The following is a 26,991-nucleotide window of genomic DNA, read 5'->3' on the forward strand; positions in this document are numbered from 1 at the left end:
TTCCTCTCCAAACTTAAGATCTCCTTGTATGTAGTCACATCATGTTTGAAGCCAACATTTATGTTTTCTATTGCATGTTTCGGAATTGCCCATAAAGGTATCTTGTAGTTTAGCTTATGTCTATACTTTTTCCAAACTCTCAGCAATGCCTGTCTTAAAATATGCACTTTAAACACATTATCTACCTTCTTATCATACAATAAATATGCATGCCAGCCAAATAACAAGTCGTGGCCCTCAAGATTTAATAATCTCCCTTGTGTTAAATTAATCCAATCACTTATCGCTGACAACGCAGCAGCTTCATAATATAATTTAAAGTTGGGCATTTTAAGACCACCTCTTTCACGCATATCCTGCATAATCTTAAATTTAACTCGTGGCCTTTTCCCTGCCCATACAAATTTATTGATACCCTTTTGCCATTCCTCCAAATTTGAGTCTTTTTTAAGAATAGGTATAATTTGAAATAAAAATAGATATTTATGTAAAACATTCATTTTCACTGCTGCAATTCTTCCCAGTAGAGACAACTGCAATTTTTCCCAGCTCTCCAATTCTTTTTGAATTTTTCCCCATAACTTTTCATAATTATTTTTATATAACTTTGCATTTGAGGGTGACAAATACACCCCCAAATATTTAACCCTTTTAACAATCTCAAATCCAGTTAACCCTTCTAGAAGGGCTTTTTGCGATACTGTCATATTTTTGGCTAATATTTTAGTTTTTTGTATATTGACCTTAAATCCAGAAACCTTTCCATATTGCATTATTATCTCCATCAGGTCCACAACAGAATTTTTTGGCTGGGTCACCGTAACAACCAGATCATCTGCAAACGCCCTCAGTCTATAATCCTGATCTCTAATTTGAATTCCCTTAATTTTTTCCGAATTCCGTATTTTAATCAATAATATCTCCAATGTTAAGATAAATAATAAAGGTGACAACGGACACCCTTGTCTTGTGCCCTTTTCAATATTACATACTTCAGTCAAACTATTATTTACTATTATTCGGGCTGTTTGTTTTTAATATAATGCCCTAATTGGTTGTAAGAATTTATCCCCAAAATTCATTTTATCTAAAACTTTCATCAAAAATTGCCAATCCAATTGATCAAAGGCTTTTTCAGCGTGTAAAAAGATCAGCGCCGCAGGGATCTGGTTGTTCCTTTCCAAAAATTCCAACAAGTCTACTATATGCCTCACATTATTTTTCATTTGTCTACCACTGATAAACCCAGTTTGGTCCCCATGAATTATCTGTTGCAGAACCCTCATCAATCTGATAGCTAAACCCTTAGCAAATATCTTGTAGTCCGTATTCAAAAGTGATATTGGTCTATAATTTCTTACTTGAGTGACGTCCTGATCTTCCTTCGGAATCAAAAAAATAAAGGCAGTTCTCCAAGACGGAGGCACCTTTCCTCCCCTTTGAATTGTCTGAAACAATTCCCTTAGTGGCTTTATCATCTCCAATTGTAGGTTTTTATAGTACACCGCAGTAGGTCCATCCGTGCCTGGCGCTTTATCCACCTTCAATTGTTTAATTGCTAAAAGAATTTCTTCTTCTGTTATCAGTTGATTAATCTCTTCATTTTGTCGTTGTATAAAGAACCGGGATGTTAGCATTCCTCAAATATACATCAATATCTGCTTCATTAATCTTTAGCATATAATTTAGAATAAAAGTCCAGAAAGGCTTCCTTAATAAGGTCCTGTTGATACACAACCTTACCCTTATGTTCTATTTTATCTATGTTAGAAGCCCTTTGCTTCTTCCTTAACCTGTAAGCTAACCATCTGCCTGGTTTATTGGCATTGCAAAAAGTGTTGTGCCTACCAACCGTAAATTAGTTGCCACCTGATCAGCCATCAACTTATCAAATTGTCCTCTTAACAAAGTAATAACCTCTTTGATCTTCACATCTGATGGATTCCGAATTAGGGCCTTTTCTTTTTCTCTAATTTCATTCTCCAATTCCTTCCTCCTAAATTCCAAGTTACGTCTGTATTTGTTATTCATATATATTAACACCCCTCTCATATAAGCTTTACTAGCATCCCAAACCATGTCCATAGAAGTGCCCTTATTCATGTTAGTTTCAAAAAAGTCCTTCATCTGTTTTTTACATTCTTCCACATTTCTCTGATTTCTAAACAAGTTCTCATTTAAGCACCAAGAGTGCCTATCTCTATTATCCTTGTCAATCTCTAACCAAACTGGACTATGGTCAGACATAGTTCTTGGACAAATCTTTATCTTTTTAATCCTGGAAAAAAAATCATTAGTCAGTAATATAAAATCAATCCTGGAAAAAGATTGATGTCTATCAGAAAAAAAAGTATAATCCTTTTCTTGTAAGTGTATTTCTCTCCAAATGTCTCGCAACTCCAAATCATCCTTCATTTCAAAAAACGATTTAGGCAATCTAGCGTGGCTTGGAATATGCCTAAAAGAGCCACACTTGTCCAGTTGTACGTCCAAGACTCCGTTCCAATCTCCCATAAAAATAAAAGATTTATAATCCAACTGAATAATCTTACTGTGTAATGAACTATAAAAGTCAGCTTGTTGTTGATTAGGAGCGTACAGTCCAACCAAAAGCGTTTTTTTGCCTTCTAACAGCAAATCTATTATAACATATCTTCCTTGTTTATCTGCTTCTATTAGCTCCGCTGTCACAGTATTCTTGACATAAATAACCACTTCATTTTTCTTATTCATTGCAGAAGCACTAAATTGTGTACCCAATCTAGAGTTCAATAGGTACTTTTGGTCTATAACCCTAATATGTGTTTCTTGCAAGCAAATAACATCAGTCTTAAATTGTTTTAAGTATTGAAAAACTTTCTTTCTCTTCTGTGGTGAGTTTAAGCCATTGACATTCCAAGTTAGAAACTTAGTCGCCATCCTTAGCGGCCTGAAGCTTCTGGAGCACGTCTGTCAAGAGTCCCTTAACTTCCTTAGGCCGCGCCCCTCCCACAGCTTCGCTATAGGTATGCTTTGGAGGTTCCATAACTTTCTGCTGGTCTTGCTCTTGTCTCACTCGTCTCAAGGCAGCACGCGTCATCCTCTGCTCTCTGGCATCTTCCGATGAAGCTGTAATTTGATCCCCTCCAGTAGCTTTCTCATCTGTCTGTGTTCCTTCAGCATCTTGAGGCTTTCCCTCGCCATTTTTCTTTACAGATTCCAAAAGTGGTAAAGAGGTTGCTTTTAAAATATTGCTATAAAAATCACGTGCCTGGATCACTGTGACCAAATGGTGTCTCGTGCCTTCATGCATCACCACCATGCCCACTGGTATCTCCCATCTAAACTTGATGTCGCGTTTCTTAAGTTCCTGTGCCAGAAAAGCAAAATCTTTCCTTCTCCTTAAAATTCTTGGAGGAATCTCTTTTAAAACCAAAACTTCTTGCTCAGCAACCACAAGCTTAGTATCATAAGAAACTTGGATAACTTCATTCCTGATTGCTCTCTTTGTGAAATAAACCACCACATCTCTAGGTAGCTTCCTCTGCCTTGCAATCCATGAATTCACACGAAAGATTTTGTCTATATTTCCCTCAATTTCAGCTGCTGACTGTCCCAGTACCACTTCCAAAGCCTCAGAGACTATCTGCTTTAAATCTTCTTTAGGATTCTCTTTTAAACCTCTGATTCTGATAGCAAACTCCATCTGGTGGTACTGGACCAGAGTCAAATCACCGTCCATTTTATCCATCACATTTTCATTCTCTAACACTTTTGCTTCTAATCTGGAATTCTTTTGGCTAAGATCTTCCATTTTTTCGTCCAAGCATTGAATACATAAAGCCACACCTTGAAGTGCAGGCAAGATGTCTGCCCTCATTGCTGTAAACTTCTCTTCCAGCTTTTCCATCTTCTCCTCCAGCTTTTCCATCTTTTCACCTATAATATCTGCTATTTGTTGTGAGTGCTTTTCCAAAGCATCCTGTAAATCTTTAACTCTCAGTGCCGGAGCAGGTGCAGGAGGCAATAAGGCTTGCAGCGAGGACTGTTGCACCGGGGAAGCCCCCGCACTCCGGAGAACTTTAGAAGTTTTAGCCGCCATCTTCCCCCACTTTCACTTGCTACACACTTTCACTTTTAAAGTCCATAAAATCCATTGAACTAGAGAACAAAAATCCACTTCACCTTGACCTCCTGTATCACTCTGCCTGCCTCTTCACACTCCAAAGTCCTTCCTTCTGGCAGGGGTGGTTGCTAACGCTTAGTTCTGCTCCCAAAAGCACGGAGCAGAAACGCTGCGCAGCCCGGAGCAAACCCAGGCTTCGGGGGGGCTCGATCCTTCAGCCGCCCGAACTAGAAGCTCAGGCGGCCCCGGAGAGCTCAACCCCTACCTGGGGCCTCACCCCCTCCTCCCGAGGAGGGGGCTTCCAAACCGCTGAAACAGCTGATCGGTGCTGTTTTCAGCAGTTCTACGAAGCCGCGGAGCGGACAGCCTGGAGATGGCTGTCTTCAGCGTCGCGTCACCACCGGAAGTCCTCTGACAGTCAGATGTTAACGCTATTATGCATTGGGCTCTGGATACCTGGGACCAGGCTGTTATGGTGGTCATGAACTATGTGAACTATCTCAGACCCTGTCCCCAGAGAAGACAAACTGAAGTCCCCAAGACTTCAAGGGAGGAGCTTGTTCCAATAATTTATGGGGGTGCTGGTGCATTCTCTCCTCAAGGGACTATCGCTCAGCCCCACTGTCTGGACAGTTTTCATCCATTCCCCTTTTTAGGGAATGTTGTGGAAAAATTGGCCACATGGCAGCTTCAGAGGATCTTGGATGAAGTGGATTGTCTGGACTGCTTTTAGTCAGGATTGAGATCAGGTTATGGGACTAAAAAAGCATTGATTGTGCTCTTGGATGACTTCTGGCAGGAGTGAGATGGGGGCAGTGCTACAATTCATGCTCTTTTGACTGCTCAGTGGCCTTCAGTATTGTTGATCATGGTATACTTCTGGACTAGCTTCAGGAGTTGGGGGCACTATGTTGTGCTGCTTCTCCTTCTTCAGGGTCTGTTTAGTTAATGTTGATGGAGGAAAGAAGTCCAGCAACTTGTGGGGTGCCACAGAGCCTGGTCCTCTCTCCTTTCCTATCAAACATCTGCATGAGGTGATCTGATGGCTTGAGATGAGATATCATCAGTATGATGATGATACCTAGCTTTACATCTCCATGCTGGGTTACCTGAGGGATGCTATGGATGTCCTGTCCTAGTGCCCTAGAGGCTCCTGTGGCCTGGATGGGTTGCAAAGGGCTTTGGCTCAGTCCAAACTAGACTGAATGGATTTGGGTGCTTGCACTTTCTGGGGACAAGGTACAACTCTTCATATTCCTTGTCTGATTAGACTCATGCCCAACCTACTGAATGAACTAGCTGGGTAGAAACATCTGAGAGAAGAAGGTCCCTTAGATAGCACAGTCCCAAGCCATGAAAAAAGTGATAGGTGACATCTAGAATTTTAGAAATTGTTCTTTTAAAAAGAAACAAAGAGTTTCTAAGATAAGAAAAAATCTAGATGGATAGGGCATTTCAAAATAAATCCTCATCTGGACTGTCTGAGAGCGCCATGCTCAGAAAGTCTTTGTGATTTGCCCTACTTTGACTGCAGATTTTGCGGATGCTGAAGGGCTACGATAACCACCATATCCTTCTGTTGCCTCCTCGCATGCCTGGAGAGAAGCTGCCCATTGAGGTGCTGGAATATTTTGAGGAACAAAAGAAGATTCAAGGCGACCAGGAAGGATTGAACCTGGATAATGGTGAGGGAGGGCCCCATGGCTGGTGGGTCTGTGGCAGCCAGCAAGGAGCAGTGTGTTTTGCTCTGGCCTTTTCTGCCCATGGAAAAGAGCAAACTCCTTTTGTCTTTTATGGGGCTCTAATTTTCTATCTCTGAAGAGAAGTCTAGTGATGGTAATGCCAGGAAAAAGGATAAAGAGGCAGAAACAACATGCCTCACACAGATTCATTTTATTTAGCCACTAAGCAGAATATCTCCTAGAAGTACTTGTGTCAATTTCCACAGAAGGAAGGTTGCCTCTTAATTGATTTTTTCCCCCTTTGAATACGGAATAAACCTTCTGACTCCTTCCTGGTGGAGCAATGTAGGTGTAAGATAAAGGTAAAGGTTTCCCTTGTCCAGTCGTGTCTGGCTCTAGGGGTCAGTGCTCATCTCTGTTTCTTGACTGAGGGAACCAGCATTGTCCAGAGACCCTTTCTGGGGTCATGACTATATGTCAAGGGACACAGAAGGCTGTTATCTTCCCAGCAGAATGGTACCTATTAATCTGCTCACATTTGCATGGTTTCAAACTACAAGGTCGGCCAGAGCTGGGGCAGATAATGGGAGCTCACTCTACTGCATGGCACTCAGGTCCTGAACCCCGGGTTGTCAGCTTTGCAGCTGACAAGCTCAGTGTCTTTAACCACTGAGCCATCGCATCCCCTCATAATTTAGGTATATAGAATATAGAAGTAGAAACAAATTCTTTGAGTAGAAGTAGTTGGGCCATGGGGCCAGTATGATCCTTGAAGTATTTTCCATGCAAATGAAACCACTTAAGTGACTGTGCAGGCTAAATCCAGTTTCCCTTTGGCAACCAGGAACAATGGCTGCTTGGGGAGAGGCCAGTGGGAGAGTTGGTGCTCTGAGCTTGGTTAATTCCAGCCACAACACTAACCGAGCAAGCCAGCTGAAGGTGGAAGCTGTATGCACTGCCTTGTAGTCTAGCCCCACCCATCATCTTGCATGGAAACCACATGCTTTTTGCTCAGGGTTGTTCACATGGAAAGCCTCCCAGGTTTGCAATCCCAGAGGCAAAGAGAGTGAGACTCAACCCTGCTTGGCGTTTTTCAGCCTGAAGCTGGGACCCTTCTTTTCCAACACACAGAGCCATGAAAAGGCGAACAGTTTTGACATGGCGTTGAAGAGCCAGGCTCAAAACTGGGAGTCTTGAGTTGTGCATGGCAGCCAATCCAGACCATCCCAGAGGAGGGTTGTGGTGAGAAAACAAGAGGCCAGAGCATTGGACATGTAGACTATCTTGAGCTGGCCAAAAATAAAGGTGGAGTAAATATTAAATCCATAAAATAAGATAAACAGAAGAAATTAGATCATTTGGCTGAAATATTTCCTTGTTTTGATTGTTAAGAATTGCTGCCTATTCCTGGCAAGGCCTTGTCTAGTCATAGTCTTGCTCCAGTTGGAACAATTAATTCCACATTAACTTTTTATTCCAAAATAGCACTGCCTATCAAACAAGACTGCCAACCTAGCAGTTCGAAAGCATGTAAAAATGCAAGTAGAAAAATAGGGACCACTACAGTGGGAAGATAACAGCGTTCCGTACGCCTTTGGCGTCTAGTCATGCCGGCCACATGACCACAGAGACGTCCTTGGACAAGCACTGGCTCTTCGGCTTTGAAACGGAGATGAGCACCGGCCCCTAGAGTCGGAAACGACTAGCACGCATGTGCGGGGGAACCTTTACCTTTTATCAAACAAGAACTTAATTTTACCAGTTGATTTAATGGAGACACATATAAATGGAGCTACAGTGTCTGTTCTGAGCCTATCTGTGTCCCAGTTAGATGCAGAACCGTGAAGCAGCCTTGAAGTTAAGGCAGGGAGCAGTCATGCCAGAGGCCTCTCCCATGGGAGAAATAGTGAGTGGCTGCAATTACTCTCAAGACTCTGCTGTGCTTTGCTCTAGAATGCTCTATTGGAAGCCTAAGGGCAGTGAGCATTCTTACTGGTCTGGTGTGCATGGCGTCCTTCCTCTTTTTGTTCCTGGACAGAGGAAGAAGAAAGCACTCACTTTTCTGAACATGGAATGAAGCCTCACGCTTCGGTTGTGCAAGCAGCAGCCATGGGGACATCTGTTCTTCCTTCTCTGTCACTCTTGGACAATAATCGGACGCTCCAGGCAGAATCCAAAATTGATCAGGAGGAAGAAGAGGAAGAAGAGGGAACCGAAAAAGGTCAAGTGCAAGGTGAGTGCATTCTTAGTTTTAGATGCAAGTGTGGTAAAAAGGGTGCCAACAGGAGTGGACTTGCTTGCTTCCTCTATTTTGCTGGTAGTTTCATAAGTGAGAAGAACAAGTGTTACTTTTCACACATTATAAGTTATTTAAGATGGGCAAAGAACTTGACAGGAATTAGTGTTCTGGGCAAAACTGTCCTGCTTCAGACTTCCATTTCACGCACTCAGACATGGTTGCTCTAGAGACTATCAGTTTTAATTCAAGGCTGACAAGTTAACAATGAAGAAAGGAGTGTAAACAAAGCAGAGCTGGCTTTGAAATATGAGTATGCAGAAGAATTGTCCAAAGCCAATTCAGGGTTCCAAGAACATTGTCAGCATGGTCAGCCACTCCAGAGGTTAAAGGTTTTTACAAACAAGAACATCACACAAGAGCTGGAATCAGATGTTTCCAGCAAAGAGAGTGTGGTCAGAGCTGCTTGTTAAATAAGGCTGCAGCCAGTCGTTCATGATCAAGGGAAGTTTACTCCCTTCCTTGGTGAGGAACCTAATAGACCTTTGCTACTCTGCTCTCTTCTTTACCTGTGCAGGGGCCGGGAGGCTTTACAATGTGCACTTCTGACTTCTCCACATGCTCAGGTGATGCCTGTGTTTGAATTGTTGTTGTTGTTAGTTGCAAAGTCGTATCCAACCCATCATGACCCCATGGACAACGTTCCTCCAGGCCTTCCTGTCCTCTACCATCTTCTGGAGTCCATTTAAGCTCACGCCTACTGCTTCAGTGACTCCATGCAGCCACCTCATTCTCTGTCGTCCCCTTCTTCTATTGCCCTCAATCTTTCCCAGCATTAGGGTCTTCTCCAGTGAGTCCTTTCTTCTCATTAGGTGGCCAAAGTATTTGAGTTTCAACTTCAGGTTTTGGCCTTCTAAAGAGCAGTCAGGGTTGATCTCCTCTAGGACTGACCGGTTTGATCGTCTGGCAGTCTGAGGGACTCGCAGGAGTCTTCTCCAGCACCATAGTTCAAAGGTCTCCATTCTTTTTTTTTATTAAAAAGTTTTAGAATACATTTTATCTTTAACAAACAAACAAAGAAAAAGAAAAACCCCCAGCCCCCTTCCCTCCCACCCTCCCCAACCCTCCCCAACCCCACCCTCCCTTTCCCCTCCCCCCCACTTCCCAGAGCAGAATACAGGGTATAAAAATACAAACAATTATAATCTAGCTTACGCAAACAATCCTGAACTATATAAACTATCGAACTTTAACTCATATAGATAAACTCCAAACATATATATATATATATATATATATATATATATATATATATATATATATATATATATATATATATATAAAATATCAATAATTATTCAAAAACAAGATAATACTTTTCAATCTACCCAATAAAAACATTCACAAATAAAACAATTTATATCAATTGTCTAAAGCTGTTCTTCCCAACTAAGCTTTAAATTCATATTATCCTGATATATTATACAAATTAAAATACCATAGATTACTTCCAAACTTAAAAATTTTTTATATAATCACATCATTCTTATATTCTATTACCTACTCCAATATTGCCCATAAAAGTATTACAAATTAATTTCAATCACACATAAAACAATTTATATCAGTTTTATAAAACTATTCTTCTATCCAACTAAACTTTAAGATACTAAAACCAAGTTTATACAACCTTTCCTTCTCCTAATGTATTATACAACTTAAAATACCATACATTACCTTCCAGGCTTAAAACTTTCCATCCAAATAACAAAACATAACCTACAGAATATCAATAAACACTACTACAAATCTTCCCAATTAAATTTTCATAATCATCTTAAAACTAAAGCAACACAAAATATTATATAATTATTTTATAAGGGTGAAAAATGAATCCCCAAATACTTAATCCTTCTAGCATCCTTATTACATTATTATCTCTTGCAATTATGCAACTAAATCCTCAGGTTTGCTTCATTCTTCCAGAAGCAGCACACCTCTTCCAATTTCTGGCCTTCTCCCGTGGTGATGACATTTGACCCACTCCTGTAGCTTTCACATCTGTCTGCGTTAACCCTTCAACATCTTGTGGATTCTCTCTGGAACGTTGAGGCTCTCTGTCACCTTTTTTCTTTGTAGACTCCAAAGACGGTATGGGGACTGCTTTTAAAACATTACTGTAAAAGTCACGTGCCTGAATCACCGTGTTAAAACAATGCCTCGTACCTTCATAAGTCACCACCATACCCTCTGGTATTTGCCATCTAAACTTAATATCACGTCGTCTCAATTCTTGTGTCAAAAAAGCAAATTCCTTCCTTTTTCTTAAAATTCTTGCAGGAATCTCTTTTAAAATCAAAACTTTTTGCTCATCCATTACAAAATCAATATTATAGGAGGCCTGGATAACTTCATTTCTAATCTTTCTCTTTGTAAAATAAACCACCACATCTCTGGGTAGTTTCCTTTGTCTTGCAATCCACGAATTAACACAGAAGATTTTATCTATATCTTCCATTATTTCATCTGCTGGTCGCTCCAACACCCCTTCCAAAACCTCAGAAACCATTTTCATCAGATTTTCCTTAGGATTTTCTTTTAGGCCTCTGATTCTCAAAGCAAACTCCATCTGAGAATACTGTGTCGAAATCAAATCATAATCCATTTTCTCTATCACATTTTCAGTTTCTGTCATTTTGGCTTCCATTCTAATATCATTTTGAACAAGATCTTCCACTCTTTCATCCAAAATCTCAATGCTTTTAGCCATGCTTAACATTGCAAATGTGATGTCTGCTCTCATTTCTGCTAATTTCTCTGTAAACTTCTCCTCCAACTTTTTCTCCATTATCTCAACAAATTGTTGCATTTGCATACTTTTCCATAGTCTCTTGCAGCAAACTCTGCAAATCTTTTACTGTAAAAGCTGATACAGATTCAGATGCAGAGGACAATGAAGTTTTCACCGAAGACTGCTGCCTCAGGGCAGGAACTTTAGAAGATATAGCCGCCATTTTCACCCTCTATTGTTAACTACGCACTTTCACATGCAGATTCAGCAAAGTCCATTGAGTTAAAGATCAAAACATCATCTTCACCAAAATCTCCTGCCTGCGTCCTCGTTCTCAAAAGCTCTTCCTTGCTAGCAGGGATGGTTGCGAACGCCCTGTTCTGCTCCAAAAAACCCGGAGCAGAGACGCCTCGCAGTCCGGAGCATGCCCAGGCTTCGGGGGGGCTCAATCCTTCCGCCACCAAAACTCTAAGTTCTGGCGGCCCCGGAGAGCTCTACCCCTACCTGGACGCTCACCCCCTCCTCTTCTCCCGAGGTGGGGGCTTCCGAGCTGCCGAACAGCTGATCGGTGCTGTTTTTGGCAGCTCTATGGAGCCGCGAGGCTGACAGCCAAGAAATGGCTGCCTCCGGCGTCGCCTTGCCATCCGGAAGCCCCAAAGGCCTCCATTCTTTGGCGCTCAGCCTTTCTTGTGGTCCAACTTTCACAGCCATACATTGCAACTGGGAAGACCGTAGCCTTGACTATATGCACTTTTGTTGGCAGTGTGTTTGAATAGCCTCAGTTGATTCATGACTGTGTCTTTCTTCAGGCTCAGCTAAGCAGCTTCTTCAGGATCAGATTCAGAGTCTAAGCCCTGAGCCTGGGCCATGACAAAAGCTGTGTTTCAAGCAAGTGGTGCCTGCTGTGGAAGGTTTCTTCTTCACTCATTTGGGAGCTGCTTAACCATCCCCTCCTGGAGGCCTTCATTGAATTGAATAGGTGCAAATGAAGAATATTGAACCTGGACACAAAAATATACTTGAAGTCATTATCTGCTTTCTATACTATTCTTTTTTATTAATCTGATTCACTTTTTTTCTGAATGCTGGATTAACCTTTCTAAAATTAGTTTGATAATTGACGGCTACATTTTTAATTTTAGGAAGTTTCTCCTCAATTCCAGCTTAGTCACTTTCTTTTTTTAAAAAAACAAGTTTTATTAGTTTTCCAATTTAACATCCAAATATTTAGAAAGCATCATGGTGACTGAGTAATCAAAGGTTCAATAACAGAGTTTTTAGTATCTATCTCAGAAAATCCTTCTCTATTTCCCTTAACATTTAATATAACATGCTTAAACTAGAAAATTTCTAACAATAACATGCTCAGTTAAAAGAATTATCAGCCTATTTTTAGTTATACATATCCATATCCTGTTTTTAAATTTTACCTAATTTTTAATTTTGATTATAGTATTCAAGTTTATCCTCTAACATCCATAATAGCATCCATAACCCAAATTTCCCTTATTTCACTACACAAAAATTATAACATCTAAAATACACCTAATACCTATATAGGTAAATTCTAGTTTTATTTCATAAACATTTTCTATTTCTCATCCTGATAGATCACAGCTTACTAATACAATAACCTAGATTTGTCAATCTATTTTTACTTATGCATACCACCCTGAGCTTACTAATACAATAACCTAGATTTGTCAATCTATTTTTACTTATGTATACCGCCCTGAGTCCTTCGGGAGAAGGGCGGTATACAAATTAAATTATTAAATTATTAAATATTTTGAGTTTTATCTAGTTCTTAATTTTTAATTAAAGTATTCAAATTTAACCTTTAATATCCATAATAGCATCCATAACCCAAATTTCCATTGTTTCACTACACAAATTATAATATCTAAAATAAGCCTAGTAAATACCGGTACATAAATGTATTCTAGTTTTATCTCATAGACATTTTCTATTTCATAACCTAATAGATCACACCTTACTAGAAGAATAATAGCTCTCTAACAGTTCTTTTTTTTAAAACCCAACTCTAGCTTTCTTTTTCTGCCAACCAGGTTTCCAGACCAAAAACTTTGGGTTGTCAGATAGATCTCCCTTTGTTCCAGCACATATTGCTTTAATCAAGGGAGACCATCTAGCCATCAATGATCCAGAAAAGCTAAACCATTTATAATCATTAAGTTGTTGCACTGATGATTCAAATCTCTGTATTTGCTCTAATATCTTGAGTCAATAGCTGGAGTCAAAATTTGGATGTTAAATTTTCCAATATCTTGTTGTTCCTTAAAGTCCTCTGTCTTAATGGTGGTTCCTTCCGGTTCTGTTGTTTTCTGGGTTATAAGTTCTTTAGTTGGAGTCTGGGTTTCAATTTGTGGTTTCAAGCTAGCACCTTTATCTTTGAGTCTAGAATTAATTATCTCAGTGGCTTCAAGAATTTTTTCAAGTATAAGCTTATAGTCAATTGAAGTTTGTAGCTGGTTTCCCTCCATTTCTGGAATAGTTATAGATAGTCTTTTAGTGGAGGCTAATTTTTAAACAAGGGTCAGTAAATATTCACCTCCATAGCTCTTAGAAAAAAATTCATCTCCCAGCTGTTTCAAGTTTTTATCTTTAGCTAATGCCAAGGACAGATCTAAGTTCTAAACAGGTTTATTTGCCAGGGATATTCGCTTGCTATACCAGGCTTAACCACAAGATGTCCCCAGTGTTATTTAAAATCCTTTTAGAGAGAATAGGCTTTTATCAAATTTAATTTCTTCTTTGTCTTTTTTCTTTTTCCATTTTTGTCAAATGCATAAAATAGCCAGAGCTTTTTAGGTCGCCAAATGTAAGAAGGATATGTCCGATTAGTTAATTATATTTTTTCAAGTTTCTTTTTTCCCCCAGTGTATTCAAACGCTAAAAGGGACGCGGTGGCTCAGTGGGTTAGGACGCTGAGCTTGTCGATCAGAAGGTCGGCAGTTTGGCGGGTCGAATCCCGAGTGCCGTGTAGCAGAGTGAGCGCCTGCTACTCGTCCTAGCTTCTGCCAACCTAGCAGTTCGAAAGCACGTAAAAATGCAAATAGAAGAATAGGGACCACTACGGTGGGAAGGTAACAGCGTTCCGTGCGCCTTTGGCGTCTAGTCATGCCGGCCACATGACCATGGAGACGTCCTGGGACAAGCGCTGGCTCTTCGGCTTTGAAACGGAGATGAGCACCGGCCCCTAGAGTCGGAAACGACTAGCACGCCCATGCGGGGGAACCTTTACCTTTACCTTTTTTATTCAAACGCTGCTATTTAAGAGGGTGTGAGGAAAAAAAGTTCCCTTCCCTCTCTCCTCACAGGTGGAAGCAATTTCAGAGGGTTTTTAACAGGCAAAGAAAAGAAAATAGGGATAGGGAGAAGGCAGTTCTCACCCAGTTCCTCCGCTGTGCTAGGTTGTTAGTTTGGCCTCGGCTGGAAACGGCATTAACGAAGGGCCATGGAAGTGGCCGATCCTTTCTTCATCAGTCCAAGAGGTGCTACAAGTCGAATGGGAGACACGCCGCCCTCCCACGATCGATCGGAGAATCCTCTTCCCCGCTTGTTGCCCCTCCAAGGCAACTTTTGACCCCTTTCAGGGGTCCACTGGCTAAAGAAAGCCAGACAGCGGGAAGAGCGATCCCTTGAGCGTCTGCCAGCACCACGATCCGGAACCGGAAGCCCAGGTTGGTCACGTTCTTTGGTCAGTTTCCAACCATTGTTTCTTGTCCTGCCCATTGGTACCCCTCAAATACTGGAATACTGCTATCATGTCTCCTCTATTTCTTCTTTTCTTTAGACTAGCCAAACCCAAGTCCTGCAGCCATTTTTCGTATGTTTTAGTCTCCAGGACTTTGATCATCTTAGTTGCTCTTCTCTGAACTTTTTCCAAGTCTCAACATCTTTTTTATAGTATGGTGACCAAAATTGGTTGCAGTATTCCAGGTGTGGTCTTACTAGGGTTTTATAAAGCGGTACTAATGACTCGCGTGATCTTGATTCTATGCCTCTGTTTATGCAACCCAGGATTGTATTAGCTTTTTGGGCTGCTGCTACACATTGCTGGCTCATAGTCCAGTCATCGTCCACTAGGACTCCAAGGTCCCTCTCACAGTTACTGTTTTTGGGCCAGGTCTCACCTAATCTGTACTTATATCTTTGATTTTTCCTACTTAAATGTAAAACTTTGCTTTTCTCCCAATTAAAATTCATTTTGTTGGATAGGGCCCATTGTTCAAGTTTGTCAAAATCTTTTTGGATCCTGAGCTTGTCTTCTGGGGTGTTGGCTATTCCTGTCAATTTAGTGTCATCTGCAAATTTGATGAGTTTCCTTCTATTCCCTCATCTAAGTCATTTATGAAGATATTGAATTGTACTGGGCCTAAGACGGAGCCTTGTGGTACCCCATTGCTTACTTCTATGTGAATGTAGTACTATTGAGGACTACTTGTTGAGTATGTTTTGTTAATCAGCTACAGATCCATCTGGTGGTGATGCTGTCTATTCCACCTTTTTCTAGCTTAACAAGAAGTAGGTTGTAGTCTACTTTATGAAATGCCTTACTGAAATCTAAGTATACTATGTCCACAGTATTTTGCTGCTCTACTAGTTTTGTTGTTGTTAGCTGCGAAGTCGTGTCCGACCCATCGCGACCCTATGGACAACATTCCTCCAGGCCTTCCTATCCTCTACCATCTTCTGGAGTCCATTTAAACTCGGGCCTACTGCTTCAGTGACTCCATGCAGCCACCTCATTCTCTGTCGTCCCCTTCTTCTATTGCCCTCAATCTTTCCCATAGCCTTGACCACAGGTTGCAACCTGCGGCTCCGGAGCCGCATGTCTTCTGCGGCTCCCAGTCCTCTGCCATGTGCAGTCCAAAAAAAAATAAAATAAGTGGGACTAAAAAAAGTTCAACCAATCAATTCAAATATGCAGGGTAGGTGCATATCTCGCCTTGGCTCCACTCTTCAGTCAAACCCTGTTCTGTGCATGCGCGCATGTACGCGCATGTGCACACATTTTTTGTGGCTCCCAGTTTTTCCTTTTGGGAGGGAACCAGTTCTGAGTGGCTCTTTCACTGTTTCAGGTTGCTGACCCCTGGCCTTGACTATACGCACTTTTGTTGACACTTTTGTTTCTGCTTTTTAGTGTGCTGTCTAGATTTGCCATGGCTTTCCTCCCGAGGTGCAAGCGTCTTTTAATTTCTTGGCTACAGTCCCCATCTGCAGTGATCATGGAGCCCAGGAAAATAAAATCTGTCACTACCTCCATTTCTTCCCCATCTATTTGCCAGGGATTGAGAGGGCCGGATGCCATGATCTTAGTTTTCTTAATGCTAAGTTTCAACCCAAGTTTTGCACTCTCCTTCTTCACCCACAACAAGAGGCTCTTTAGTTCTTCTTCACTTTCTGCCATTAGAGTGGTATCATCTGCATATCTTAGTTTGTTGTTATTTCTCCCGGCAATCTTAATTCCAACTTTTGATTCATCTAGCCCTGCCTTTCTCATGATGTGCTCTGCATATAAGTTAAATAGGCAGGGTGACAGTAGACAGCCTTGCCGGACTCCTTTCCCAATTTTGAACCAATCAGTGGTTCCATGTCCAGTTCTCACTGTTGCTTCTTGGCCCACATATAAGTTTCTCAAGAGACAAATAAGATGGTCTGGTACTCCCATCTCTTTAAGAACTTGCCACAGTTTGTTGTGATCCACACAATCAAAAGTTTGATTGAATGAAGCAGAAGTAGATGTTTTTCTGGAACTCTCTACCTTTCTCCATGATATGCTGGTATGTTGGCAATTTGATCTCTAGTTCCTCTGCCTCTTCGAAATCCTGCCTGTACTTCTGGTAGTTCTCGATCCACATATTGCTGGAGTCTAGCTTGTAGCCGCCCTGAGTCCCTCGGGAGATAGGGCGGGATATAAGTCCTATTAATAAATAAATAAATTTTAAGCATAACTTTACTAGCATGAGAAATGAGTGCAATGGTGCGATAGTTTGAACATTCTTTGGCACTGCCTTTCTTTGGAATTGGAATGTAAACTGATCTTTTCCAATCCTGTGGCCACTGTTGAGTTTTCCAAATTTGCTGGCAAATTGAGTGTAGCACTTTTACTGCATCATCTTTTAAGATTTTGAACAGCTCAGCTGGAATACTGCCACTTCCATTAGCTTTGTTGTTGCTCAGCTTTTCTAAAGCCCACTTCACTTCACATCTAGGATATCTGGCTCAAGGTCAGTGACCACCTCATTGTGATTATCAGGGACGTTAAGCTCATTCTTGTATAGTTCTGTGTAATTTTGCCACCTCTTCTTAATCTCTTCTGCCACTGTTAGGTCCCTTCCATTTTGGTCCTTTATCATGCCCATTTTTGCATTAAACGTTCCCTTCATCTCTCCAATTTTCTTGAAAAGATCTCTGGTCCTCCCTATTCTATTGTTTTCTTCTATTTCTTTGCACTGTTCATTTAAGAAAGCATTCTTATCTCTTCTAGCTATTCTATGGAATTCTGCATTCAATTGGATGTATCTTTCTTTTTCTCCCTTGCCTTTCACTTCCCTCTTTTCCTCAGCTATTTGCAAAGCTTCCTCAGACAGCCATTTTGCTTTCTTGCATTTCTTTTTCTTTGGGATGGTTTTAGTTGCTACCTCTTGTACAATGTTGTGAACCTCTGTCCATAGTTCTTCAGGCACTCTGTCTATCAGATCTAATTCCTTAAATCTATTTGTCATCTCTACTGTATATTTAACAGGGATATGATTTAATTCATACCTGAGTCGCCTAGTGCTTTTCCCTACTTTCTTCAGTTTAAGCCTAAACTTTGCAATGAGAAGCTCATGGTCTGAGCCACAGTCAGCTCCTGGTCTTGTTTTTACTGACTGTATAGAGCTTCTCCATCTTTGGCTGCAGAGCATATAGTCAATCTGATTTCTGTGTTGACCGTCTGGTGATGTCCATGTGTAGAGCCGTCTCTTGGGTTGTTGGAAAAGAGTGTTTGCTATGACCATCGTATTCTCTTGACAAAATTCTATCAGCCTGTGCCCTGTTTCATTTTGTACTCCAAGGCCAAACTTGCCTCTTATTCCAGTTATCTTTTGGCTTCCTACTCTAGCATTCCAATCCCCCATGATGATAAGGACATCATTTTTGGGTGTTAGTTCTATAAGGTGCTGTAGGGCTTCATAGAACTGGTCAATTTCATCCTCTTCAGCACCGGTGGTTGGGGCATAGATTTGGACTACTGTGATATTGAATGGTTTGCCTTGGATTCGAACTGAGATCATTCTGTCATTTTGGGGATTGTATCCCAGTATTGCTTTTCCTACTCTTTTATTGACTATGAAGGCTACTCCATTTCTTCTGAGGGATTCTTGCCCGCAGTAGTATACCTGATGGTCATCTGAATTAAATTCACCCATTCCTGTCCATTTTAGTTCGCTGATACCTAAGATGTCGATGTTTAGTCTTGTCATCTCTTGTTTGACCACGTCCAGCTTTCCTTGATTCATGGATCTTACATTCCAGGTTCCTATGGAGAAAAAATCTTTACAGCATCGGACTTTCCTTTTACCACCAGACACATCCACAGCTGAGCGTCCTTTAGGCTTTGGCCCAGTCCCTTCATTCTTTCTGGCGCTACTAGTACTAGTCCTCTGCTCTTCCCCAGTAGCATATTGGACACCTTCCAACCTGAGGGGTTCATCTTCCAGCGTCATATTGTTTTGCCTTTTGGAACTGTCCATAGGGTTTTCATGGAAAAGATACTGGAGTGGGTTGCCATTTCCTTCTCCAGTGGATTACATTTTGTCAGAACTCTCTGCTATGGCCTTTCCGTCTTGGGTGGCCCTGCATGGCATAGCTCATAGCTTCATTGAATTACGCAAGCCCCTTCGCCACGGTAAGGCAGTAATCCATGAAGGGGATCTAATCCATGAAGGGGTCTACTAGTTTAGTCTTTTCTAAAAAAGGCTTCTTGTGAGGAAACCCAAAGTGGCATCTTCATAGAGAACCTTGTTTTGTATTTATTCCATACTCTCAAAATGGCACACCTAATAAAATGATTATTAAAAACAACATTTACTTTAACTTTATCGTACCACAAATAACCGTGCCAACCAAACCTTAATTCATGACCTAGTCCAATAATCTCTTATTTTGAAGGTTCACCCATTCTTTTAGCCAAGCAAGCAACAAGCATCAAAGTACAGTTTCAAATCAGGTAACCCCAAACCCCCTCTTTCCTTACCATCTTGCAAGAATTTATAGCTAATTCTCGTTCTTTCCCCTGCCATATAAACTTTGAAATATCTCTCTGCCATTGTTTAAACGGAATGTCAGTTGCAAGTACTGATAATATTTGAAACAGGAAAAGCATATTTGGTAAAACATTTACCTTGATTACAGAAATTCTACCCAATAATGAAAAATGGAGTTTGTCCCATCTTAATAAATCTTTTTTAATACCATTCCAGAGAGGCACATAATGATTTTTGAACAAGTCTGAGTTTGTTAACATAATCCCCCAAATATTTCATCTTTTTCTGAACCCTAAAAACCAGACTTTTTAGTCTGTATATCACCATCCTGTGAGGTCATATTCTTAATCAACATTGATGTTAACTTTAAACCGGCCAAGGACCCAAACTTGTTTAGTTTCCTCATCAAATGTTCTATATTATTTTTTTGTTCTTGCAGAAAAATCACCAAATCATCAGCAAAGGCCCTCAATTTATAAACTTCCTTCTTAACATTTATACCTTTTATTTTCTCATCTTGCCTGATATCTCTATTCAGGACTTCCAACACCAGGATAAATAGCAGTGGAGACAGTGGACATGCTTGTCTTGTACACTTTCTGATTTCACACAATTAATAACAATTTTTGCTTGCTGTGTTGTATAAACAGCCGTAACCCCTTGAATAAAATTCCCACCAAAATCCATTTCTTCCAAAACTTTAAACATAAAGACCCAATTTAAATTGTCAAAGGCCTCAGCGTCTAAGAATATTAAAGCTGCCTGTAGTTCATTGTGATATTGTAAATATTCAATAATGCTCAAAACCATTCTCACATTGTTCCTTAGCTGTCTTTTGACAGAAAGCCAACTTGATCATCATAAATATTATGCCTGTAAAACTTACTTTAGTCTTTCTGCCAAAATTGCAGTAAATAGTTTATAATCCTCATTTAACAATGAGATTGGTCCATAATTCTTTATCATCATGGTATCCAGACCCTCTTTTGGAAGTAACACAATATTAGCTTCTGTCCAGGTTGGGATTATATTTCCTCACTGTAATATAGCATTCATTACATCCTTTAACGGCTGAAGAAGTTCATCTTCAAAACATATATAATATTGACTTGTAAACCCTCTGTGACAGGGCCTTTGCCTAATTTCATTTTTCTTATAGCTTCTGATATTTCAAAGGTAGTTATTGGGTCATTCATTATAGCTTCTAATATTTCAAAGGTAGTTATTGGGTCATTCATAAATTGTTTCTGAGTTTGTGGAAGTTTCAGCAAATCTTGTCTAAACAAGTATTCATCTATTTTTGACTTATCTAACTCCTGCATCTTATACAAATTAGAATATTTTTTAAATCTGTTCGTTATCCGTTATTACTTTTGTTATGTATTGACGTTTGGGAAAACACCTGTGCACTTGCATACTGGGAACTAACAGTTCTCCAGCACATGTGTTGTTGTTAGTTGTTAGTTGCGAAGTCGTGTCCGACCCATCGCGACCCTATGGACAATGTTCCTCCAGGCCTTCCTGTCCTCTACCATCTTCTGGAGTCCATTTAAGCTCACGCCTACTGCTTCAGTGACTCCATCCAGCCACCTCATTCTCTGTTGTCCCCTTCTATTTCCCTCAATCTTTCCCAGCATTAGGTTCTTCACCAGTGAGTCCTTCCTTCTCATGGCCAAAGTATTTGAGTTTTAGCTTCAGGATCTGGCCTTCTAAAGAGCAGTCAGGGTTGATCTCCTCTAGGACTGACCGGTTTGATCGCCTTGCAGTCCAAGGAACTCGCAGGAGTCTTCTCCAGCACCATAGTTCAAAGGCTTCAATTCTTTGGCGCTCAGCCTTTCTTATGGTCCAGCTTTCACTGCCATACATTGCAACTGGGAAGACCATAGCCTTGACTATACGCACTTTTGTTGACAGGGTGATGTCTCTGCTTTTTAGTGTGCTGTCTAGATTTGCCATGGCTTTCCTCCCGAGGAGCAAGCGTCTTTTAATTTCTTGGCTACAGTCCCCATCTGCAGTGATCTTGGAGCCCAGGAAAATAAAATCTGTCATTTCTTCCCCATCTATTTGCCAGGAATTGAGAGGGCCAGATGCCATGATCTTAGTTTTCTTAATGTTTAGTTTCAACCCAAGTTTTGCACTCTCCTTCTTCACTCGCAACAAGAGGCTCTTTAGTTCCTCTTCACTTTCTGCCATTAGATCATCTGTATATCTTAGGTTGTTGATGTTTCTTCCGGCAATCTTAATTCCAACTTTTGTTTCATCTAGCCCTGCCTTTCTCATGATGTGCTCTGCATATAAGTTAAATAGGCAAGGCGACAGTATACAGCCTTGCCGGACTCCTTTCCCAATTTTGAACCAATCAGTGGTTCCGTGTCCAGTTCTCACTGTTGCTTCTTGGCCCGCATATAGGTTTCTCAAGAGACAAATAGGATGGTCTGGTATGCCCATCTCTTTAAGGACTTGCCACAGTTTGTTATGATCCACACAATCAAAGGCTTTAGCATAGTCAATGAAGCAGAAGTAGATGTTTTTCTGGAATTCTCTACCTTTCTCCATGATATGCTGGTATGTTGGCAATTTGATCTCTAGTTCCTCTGCCTCTTCGAAATCCTGCCTGTACTTCTGGTAGTTCTCGATCCACATACTGCTGGAGTCTAGCATGTAGAATTTTAAGCATAACTTTACTAGCATGAGAAATGAGTGCAATGGTGCGATAGTTTGAACATTCTTTGGCACTGCCTTTCTTTGGAACTGGAATGTAAACTGATCTTTTCCAATCCTGTGGCCACTGTTGAGTTTTCCAAATTTGCTGGCAAATTGAGTGTAGCACTTTTACTGCATCGTCTTTTAAGATTTCGAATAGCTCAGCTGGAATACTGTCACCTCCACTAGCTTTGTTGTTGCTCAGCTTTTCTAAGGCCCACTTCACTTCACATTCTAGGATGTCTGGCTCAAGGTCAGTGACCACCTCATTGTGATTATCAGGGACGTTAAGCTCATTCTTGTATAGTTCTTCTGTGTAATTTTGCCACCTCTTCTTAATCTCTTCTGCCTCTGTTAGGTCCCTGCCATTTTGGTCCTTTATCATGCCCATTTTTGCATGAAACATTCCTTTCATCTCTCCAATTTTCTTTTTTTTATTGAAAAGTTTTTCAATACATTTTATCTTTAACAACCCCTCCCCCCACCCCCTTCCCACCCCTACCCAACCCTCCCCCCCTCCCCTTCCCCCCTCCCCATCCCCGACTTCCCAGAGCTAAATACAAGGTATAAAAGTAAAAACAATCATAAACAACCATATGCTAACAACAATAAGGTATTAAGTCTATCGCACTTTAGCTCTTATAAAATGACTACAAGCAATACAAATATCACATCAATACTTATTCAAATGCTAAATGAAACTTTTTAGTCCCATATTTATTCTGGATGTAATCAATCCATTTTTTCCACTCTGTAATATAACGTTGTTGTGAATGGTCTTTCAAATACGCCGATATCTTTGCCATTTCCGCCAGGTTAGAAACTTTTAAAGTCCATTCTTCTATAGTCGGCAGTTCCTCCTTCTTCCAATATTGACCTACTAAAAGTCTTGCTGCCGTAATTAAGTTCAACATCAACTTAGTGTCCACAACAGTAGTATCAGTAATTATGCCCAGTAAAAACAATTGCGGACAAAACTTTATCCTTTTCTTAAATATCTTCTGCATGTTCCACCAAATTTTAATCCATAATGCTTTAACCTTTTTACAGGTCCACCATATGTGAAAGTATGTTGCGTCTTCGCCACCACACCTCCAACATTTAGGCTGATAGTTCGGATACATACTTGCAAGCTTTTTGGGATCTAAATGCCACCTATAAAACATTTTATAAAAGTTCTCCCTTAAATTTTGAGCTTGCGTAAATTTTACGTTTCTCACCCAGATCTTTTCCCAAGTATCCATTGTAATAACTTCTTGAATATTCTGAGCCCACTTTATCATGCAATCTTTAACAAGTTCTGTTTCTGAGTCAATTTCTATCAATGCAAGATATATCCGTTTAGTATGTGCTGGACCCTGATTTCTAATTTGCTTTACCAGATTTTCATCAACCATTGAAAAACCAATTTTCTGATCTTCTTTCCACCTGGCCTGTATCTTAACTTACTTGTGGTAGGATTTCCCATTTCCTATGCAGTTCAGAATTCTTTTAAGTCTTTGCTTCATCCAAAGATCCCCTTGCATCCCAAACAGTTTGTCAAGCTTCCCCCCATTTGTAAGATGCAAGTTGAAAAAATTGGGAAACTAAATAGATGGTTCTAAAATCTACAGATGGATGCTAGGGGAGCATTGCTACAGAAGATGTCTAAAAGTAGTTTGAAAACAGTGCTGCTGCCTAGTTGACCAAAATGCCAGTTTTTTTCAGCAGGGAGTCAACAAAGCCTCAACAAGCATAAGGAAACAGTTGGAGAGCTAGACAACAATCCTGTTTCTAAAGCCATTGCTCGCCATCTTGGCATTGATATCTCTCCAGAAGGACGTGCTGCCAGAAATCGTAGGGGTATTGCTATTATAATTCATGGAGCTCCCCTTACAGGTAAATGGCTTTTCTTGGACAACCAGGGGTGTGTGTGGAGTAACACAGTTGCCTGCCGCAAGCTGTGCCCTCTGATACTAAATTGGGCAATTTTCACTGATTCTTCTGCTTTTCTAACTAGTTCTTTTATTTAGTGTTAAGAATTTGGCTTTGGTTTCCTATGTATTGAAAAGGAATGTCCTGTTCACCCCATATAAAATATTAAATGCATGTGGGTTTAAGATTTGGTTATAGTATGATGTTTTTCAACTTTAGGAGAGCTGGTCTTCTAGCCTCCTAAAGTCTAACTTACCCCTGTACCTACTGAATTATGGTAAATTAATTGATTGATTCAGAGCAAGCCAACTTTACAGAGAGTTGTTCCACACTCTATCACTACCAGGTCCTCTTAACACCAAACTAAGATCTGTGGGACAAACATTATGTGCCCTTTGTAGACTGAAGGTATTTTCAGTTCAACCCTGAGGCAAGTGATGAGGAAAGTTGTACAAGGAAACACCAAGTTGAAAACTACTCTGTAGACAGAAGAATTTAGGTTCTAGGGCCCAAATCTATAGCCTAGACAGACTAGGAGGTCCATGTTTAATTTCCCCTAACATTCCTTGTTGGAACATAAAGAACTTTTATATCAGTCAGATTCAATATCCTGCCTTCAGGACATGGCGTGGTGGCGCAGTGGTTAGGATGCAGTACTGCAGACTTCTTCTGCTGATTGCTGTCTACTGCGGTTCAATTCTCACTGGCTCCAGGTTGACTCAGTCTTCCATCCTTCTGAAGTCGGTAAAATGAGGACCCAGATTGTTGGGGGCAATAGGCTGACATTTGTAAACTGCTCAGAGAGGGCTGTAAAGCGCTGTGAAGCAGTATGTACTGTAAGTCTATTGCTATTGCTATTAAGCCCTCCTGGAGATAAAATGATATAGCCACACAAGATAAAATGATATAGCCACACAAGATGATATAGCCACACACAATGATAAAATGATATAGCCACACAAGATCTGGATGTCCCTGCAGCCAGACTGACCACTAGTTGCATTCACCTGTGGAATCTGACACAAAACTGGCCTTCCTTTTGTCCTAGCTACCTAATGTTTTGATAATGAAATGACTGTGGGCAAGAGAACCCAGATGTGTCTGTGTTTGTGAACTTCTGTATCTTCCATTCCCACAGGGAAGACCAGTGCTGCTGTAGTCCTGGCCAAACACTACAGTGCAGCTTGCTTGTCCATTGATTCGGTGGTCCTGGAAGCCATCTCAGATGGGAGCAGTTCAGCAGGGCTTCATGCACGTGAACTTTGCATCCGAGCTGCTATTGAGCAGGCCCAGCGAGAGAATGAGGATGGTGGTAAGCAAGATGAGTGAGTTTGAGAGAGTCCAGCATTACCTCATGTTTCCAAACAAGCCTTGCTTTCCTCCCCTCCAACCTCTTCTTGGTCCAAATTTAATATTTCTCTGGGTCACTTTGATCTCTGTCTGTGGCTTTGGCTTCTCTTAAAAAGCTTGTCAATTTTTAGATTCCATTTTTTTCTGGAAGTTTGAATTCGATGTGTTCAGTTTTCTTAGGTATAATCCTTTCCTCCAGTTTGAAATTCCAAATAAAGTGGGAAAATAGAGGAGCTGCAAAATAGACTTGTTTTGGACTTCTGGCGAAGAATTATGAACTGAAAATGGCTCTGCTAAAAGCTGATCTGAAGATGAAAGCTGAAAAAAGAGCCAGTGAGGAGAATGAGTCCTTGTAAATCTCTTCCTCCAGATAAGGAGAGGACTTGAGATCAACCACAAGGGCTCTATACAGTTGCTCCTCACAAAGAGACTGCAAGACGGCAGTTTCTTAGAACTCTGTCAGATAAGGAAATAGCAGTCTTGCTCAAGCCACAGTCTGCTCCCTCAAAGGATGCTGGGTCCACATGCCTCCTTTTTAAAAAAAATATATTTTCTTAATTTTCCAATTTTACATTTAAGTATTTAAATGGTGGCTGGGTTAATCAATAGTTCAATAACATACAAAAATCTTTAGTACAAATCTCAAGTTACAACGTCAAATATTTCCTCTTTTTCCCTTAATATCTACTATCTTGTATTTAAGTTAATACAGTTATTATATCAACTAAGTAAAAACATCATTATTACATTTATCAATAAATTTTTAGCTTATACATATCTTAATTACTTTTACATTCAATCTTTATAGACAATCAATGTCTTGATACTGATTTTTCCCAATTTTTAGTTTTCCATCAATATTCAAATTTAACATTTGATATTTATAATTTTGAGACTTTAGGTAACCAAAGTTTCCCTTATCTCAATTCATAACAGAATCTAATATTCAAAATTCACATCTTATCTATTTGAATATAAAAAGGTAAAGGTTCCCCCGCACATGCGTGCTAGTAGTTTCCGACTCTAGGGGCTGGTGCTCATCTCCGTTTCAAAGCCGAAGAGCCAGCGCTTGTCCGAGGACGTCTCCGTGGTCATGTGGCCGGCATGACTAGATGCCAAAGGCGCACGGAACACTGTTACCTTCCCACTGTAGTGGTCCCTATTTTTCTACTTGCATTTTTTACGTGCTTTCGAACTGCTAGGTTGGCAGAAGCTAGGACGAGTAACAGGCGCTCACTCTGTTATGCGGCACTCGGGATTCGACCCACCAAACTGCCGACCTTCTGATCGACAAGCTCAGCGTCCTAACCCACTGAGCCACCGCGTCCCTATTTGAATATAGTCTTGTTCTATTTCCTAAAACTTATCTATTTCCCACCATATTAATTTATCTAATTAATAATATAGTATCCCCTTTAATAAATGAAAACCATTATATATATTGTCTGGGTTAATCAATAAATCAAACATATTCATATTTTTTTCCTTTTGGGTTTAATTTTTAAATATTAAACAAATAGAATCCTTATTTTCATCTAGTTTACAAATATTTCAAATTTAATGACCAAAATTGCCCTTATCTCAAGTTCTCCCTTTAACCCTCTAACTAGTACTATGAAATCCCCTCTAATAAATCAAACCCCCTATTTTCTTCAGCCTTATTCTGGCTTTCTTCCTTTGTCAACTAGCCTTCCATCTCAGTGCTTTTAGATCATCAAATAGATCTCCCTCTATTTTTATATATATATTTTTGGAAATAAGAGAGACCATTTAGTTGCCATTCTTTGAAGGGCTAGCCGCTTGGGGGGGGGTGTGAAAGCCCTAATAAGCAGGCATATACATAGAATGAAGGCTATTGCTAAGCACATTGATTTGTGCTTAGACTGTAAGCTGCCCTGAGATAGGAAAGCAATTTCCCACATATAACTCTGAAA

General features: G+C 40.4%; 1 protein-coding gene across 1 annotated transcript in view; it reads left to right on the forward strand.

Moving 5' to 3' along the window:
* The window catches only part of HYDIN (HYDIN axonemal central pair apparatus protein), a 358,209-nt gene that overhangs the window by 178,657 nt on the left and 152,561 nt on the right, over positions 1–26,991 (forward strand). The window contains exons 37-40 of the mRNA XM_083370240.1: positions 5,640–5,790; positions 7,826–8,020; positions 23,504–23,671; positions 24,846–25,019. Coding sequence (XP_083226366.1) covers positions 5,640–5,790; positions 7,826–8,020; positions 23,504–23,671; positions 24,846–25,019 — 688 coding nt within the window. The remainder of the gene's footprint in view (positions 1–5,639; positions 5,791–7,825; positions 8,021–23,503; positions 23,672–24,845; positions 25,020–26,991) is intronic.

This window comes from Vipera ursinii, assembly GCF_947247035.1.
Source record: "Vipera ursinii genome assembly, chromosome: 10".
Classification (NCBI taxonomy): Eukaryota; Metazoa; Chordata; class Lepidosauria; order Squamata; family Viperidae; genus Vipera; species Vipera ursinii.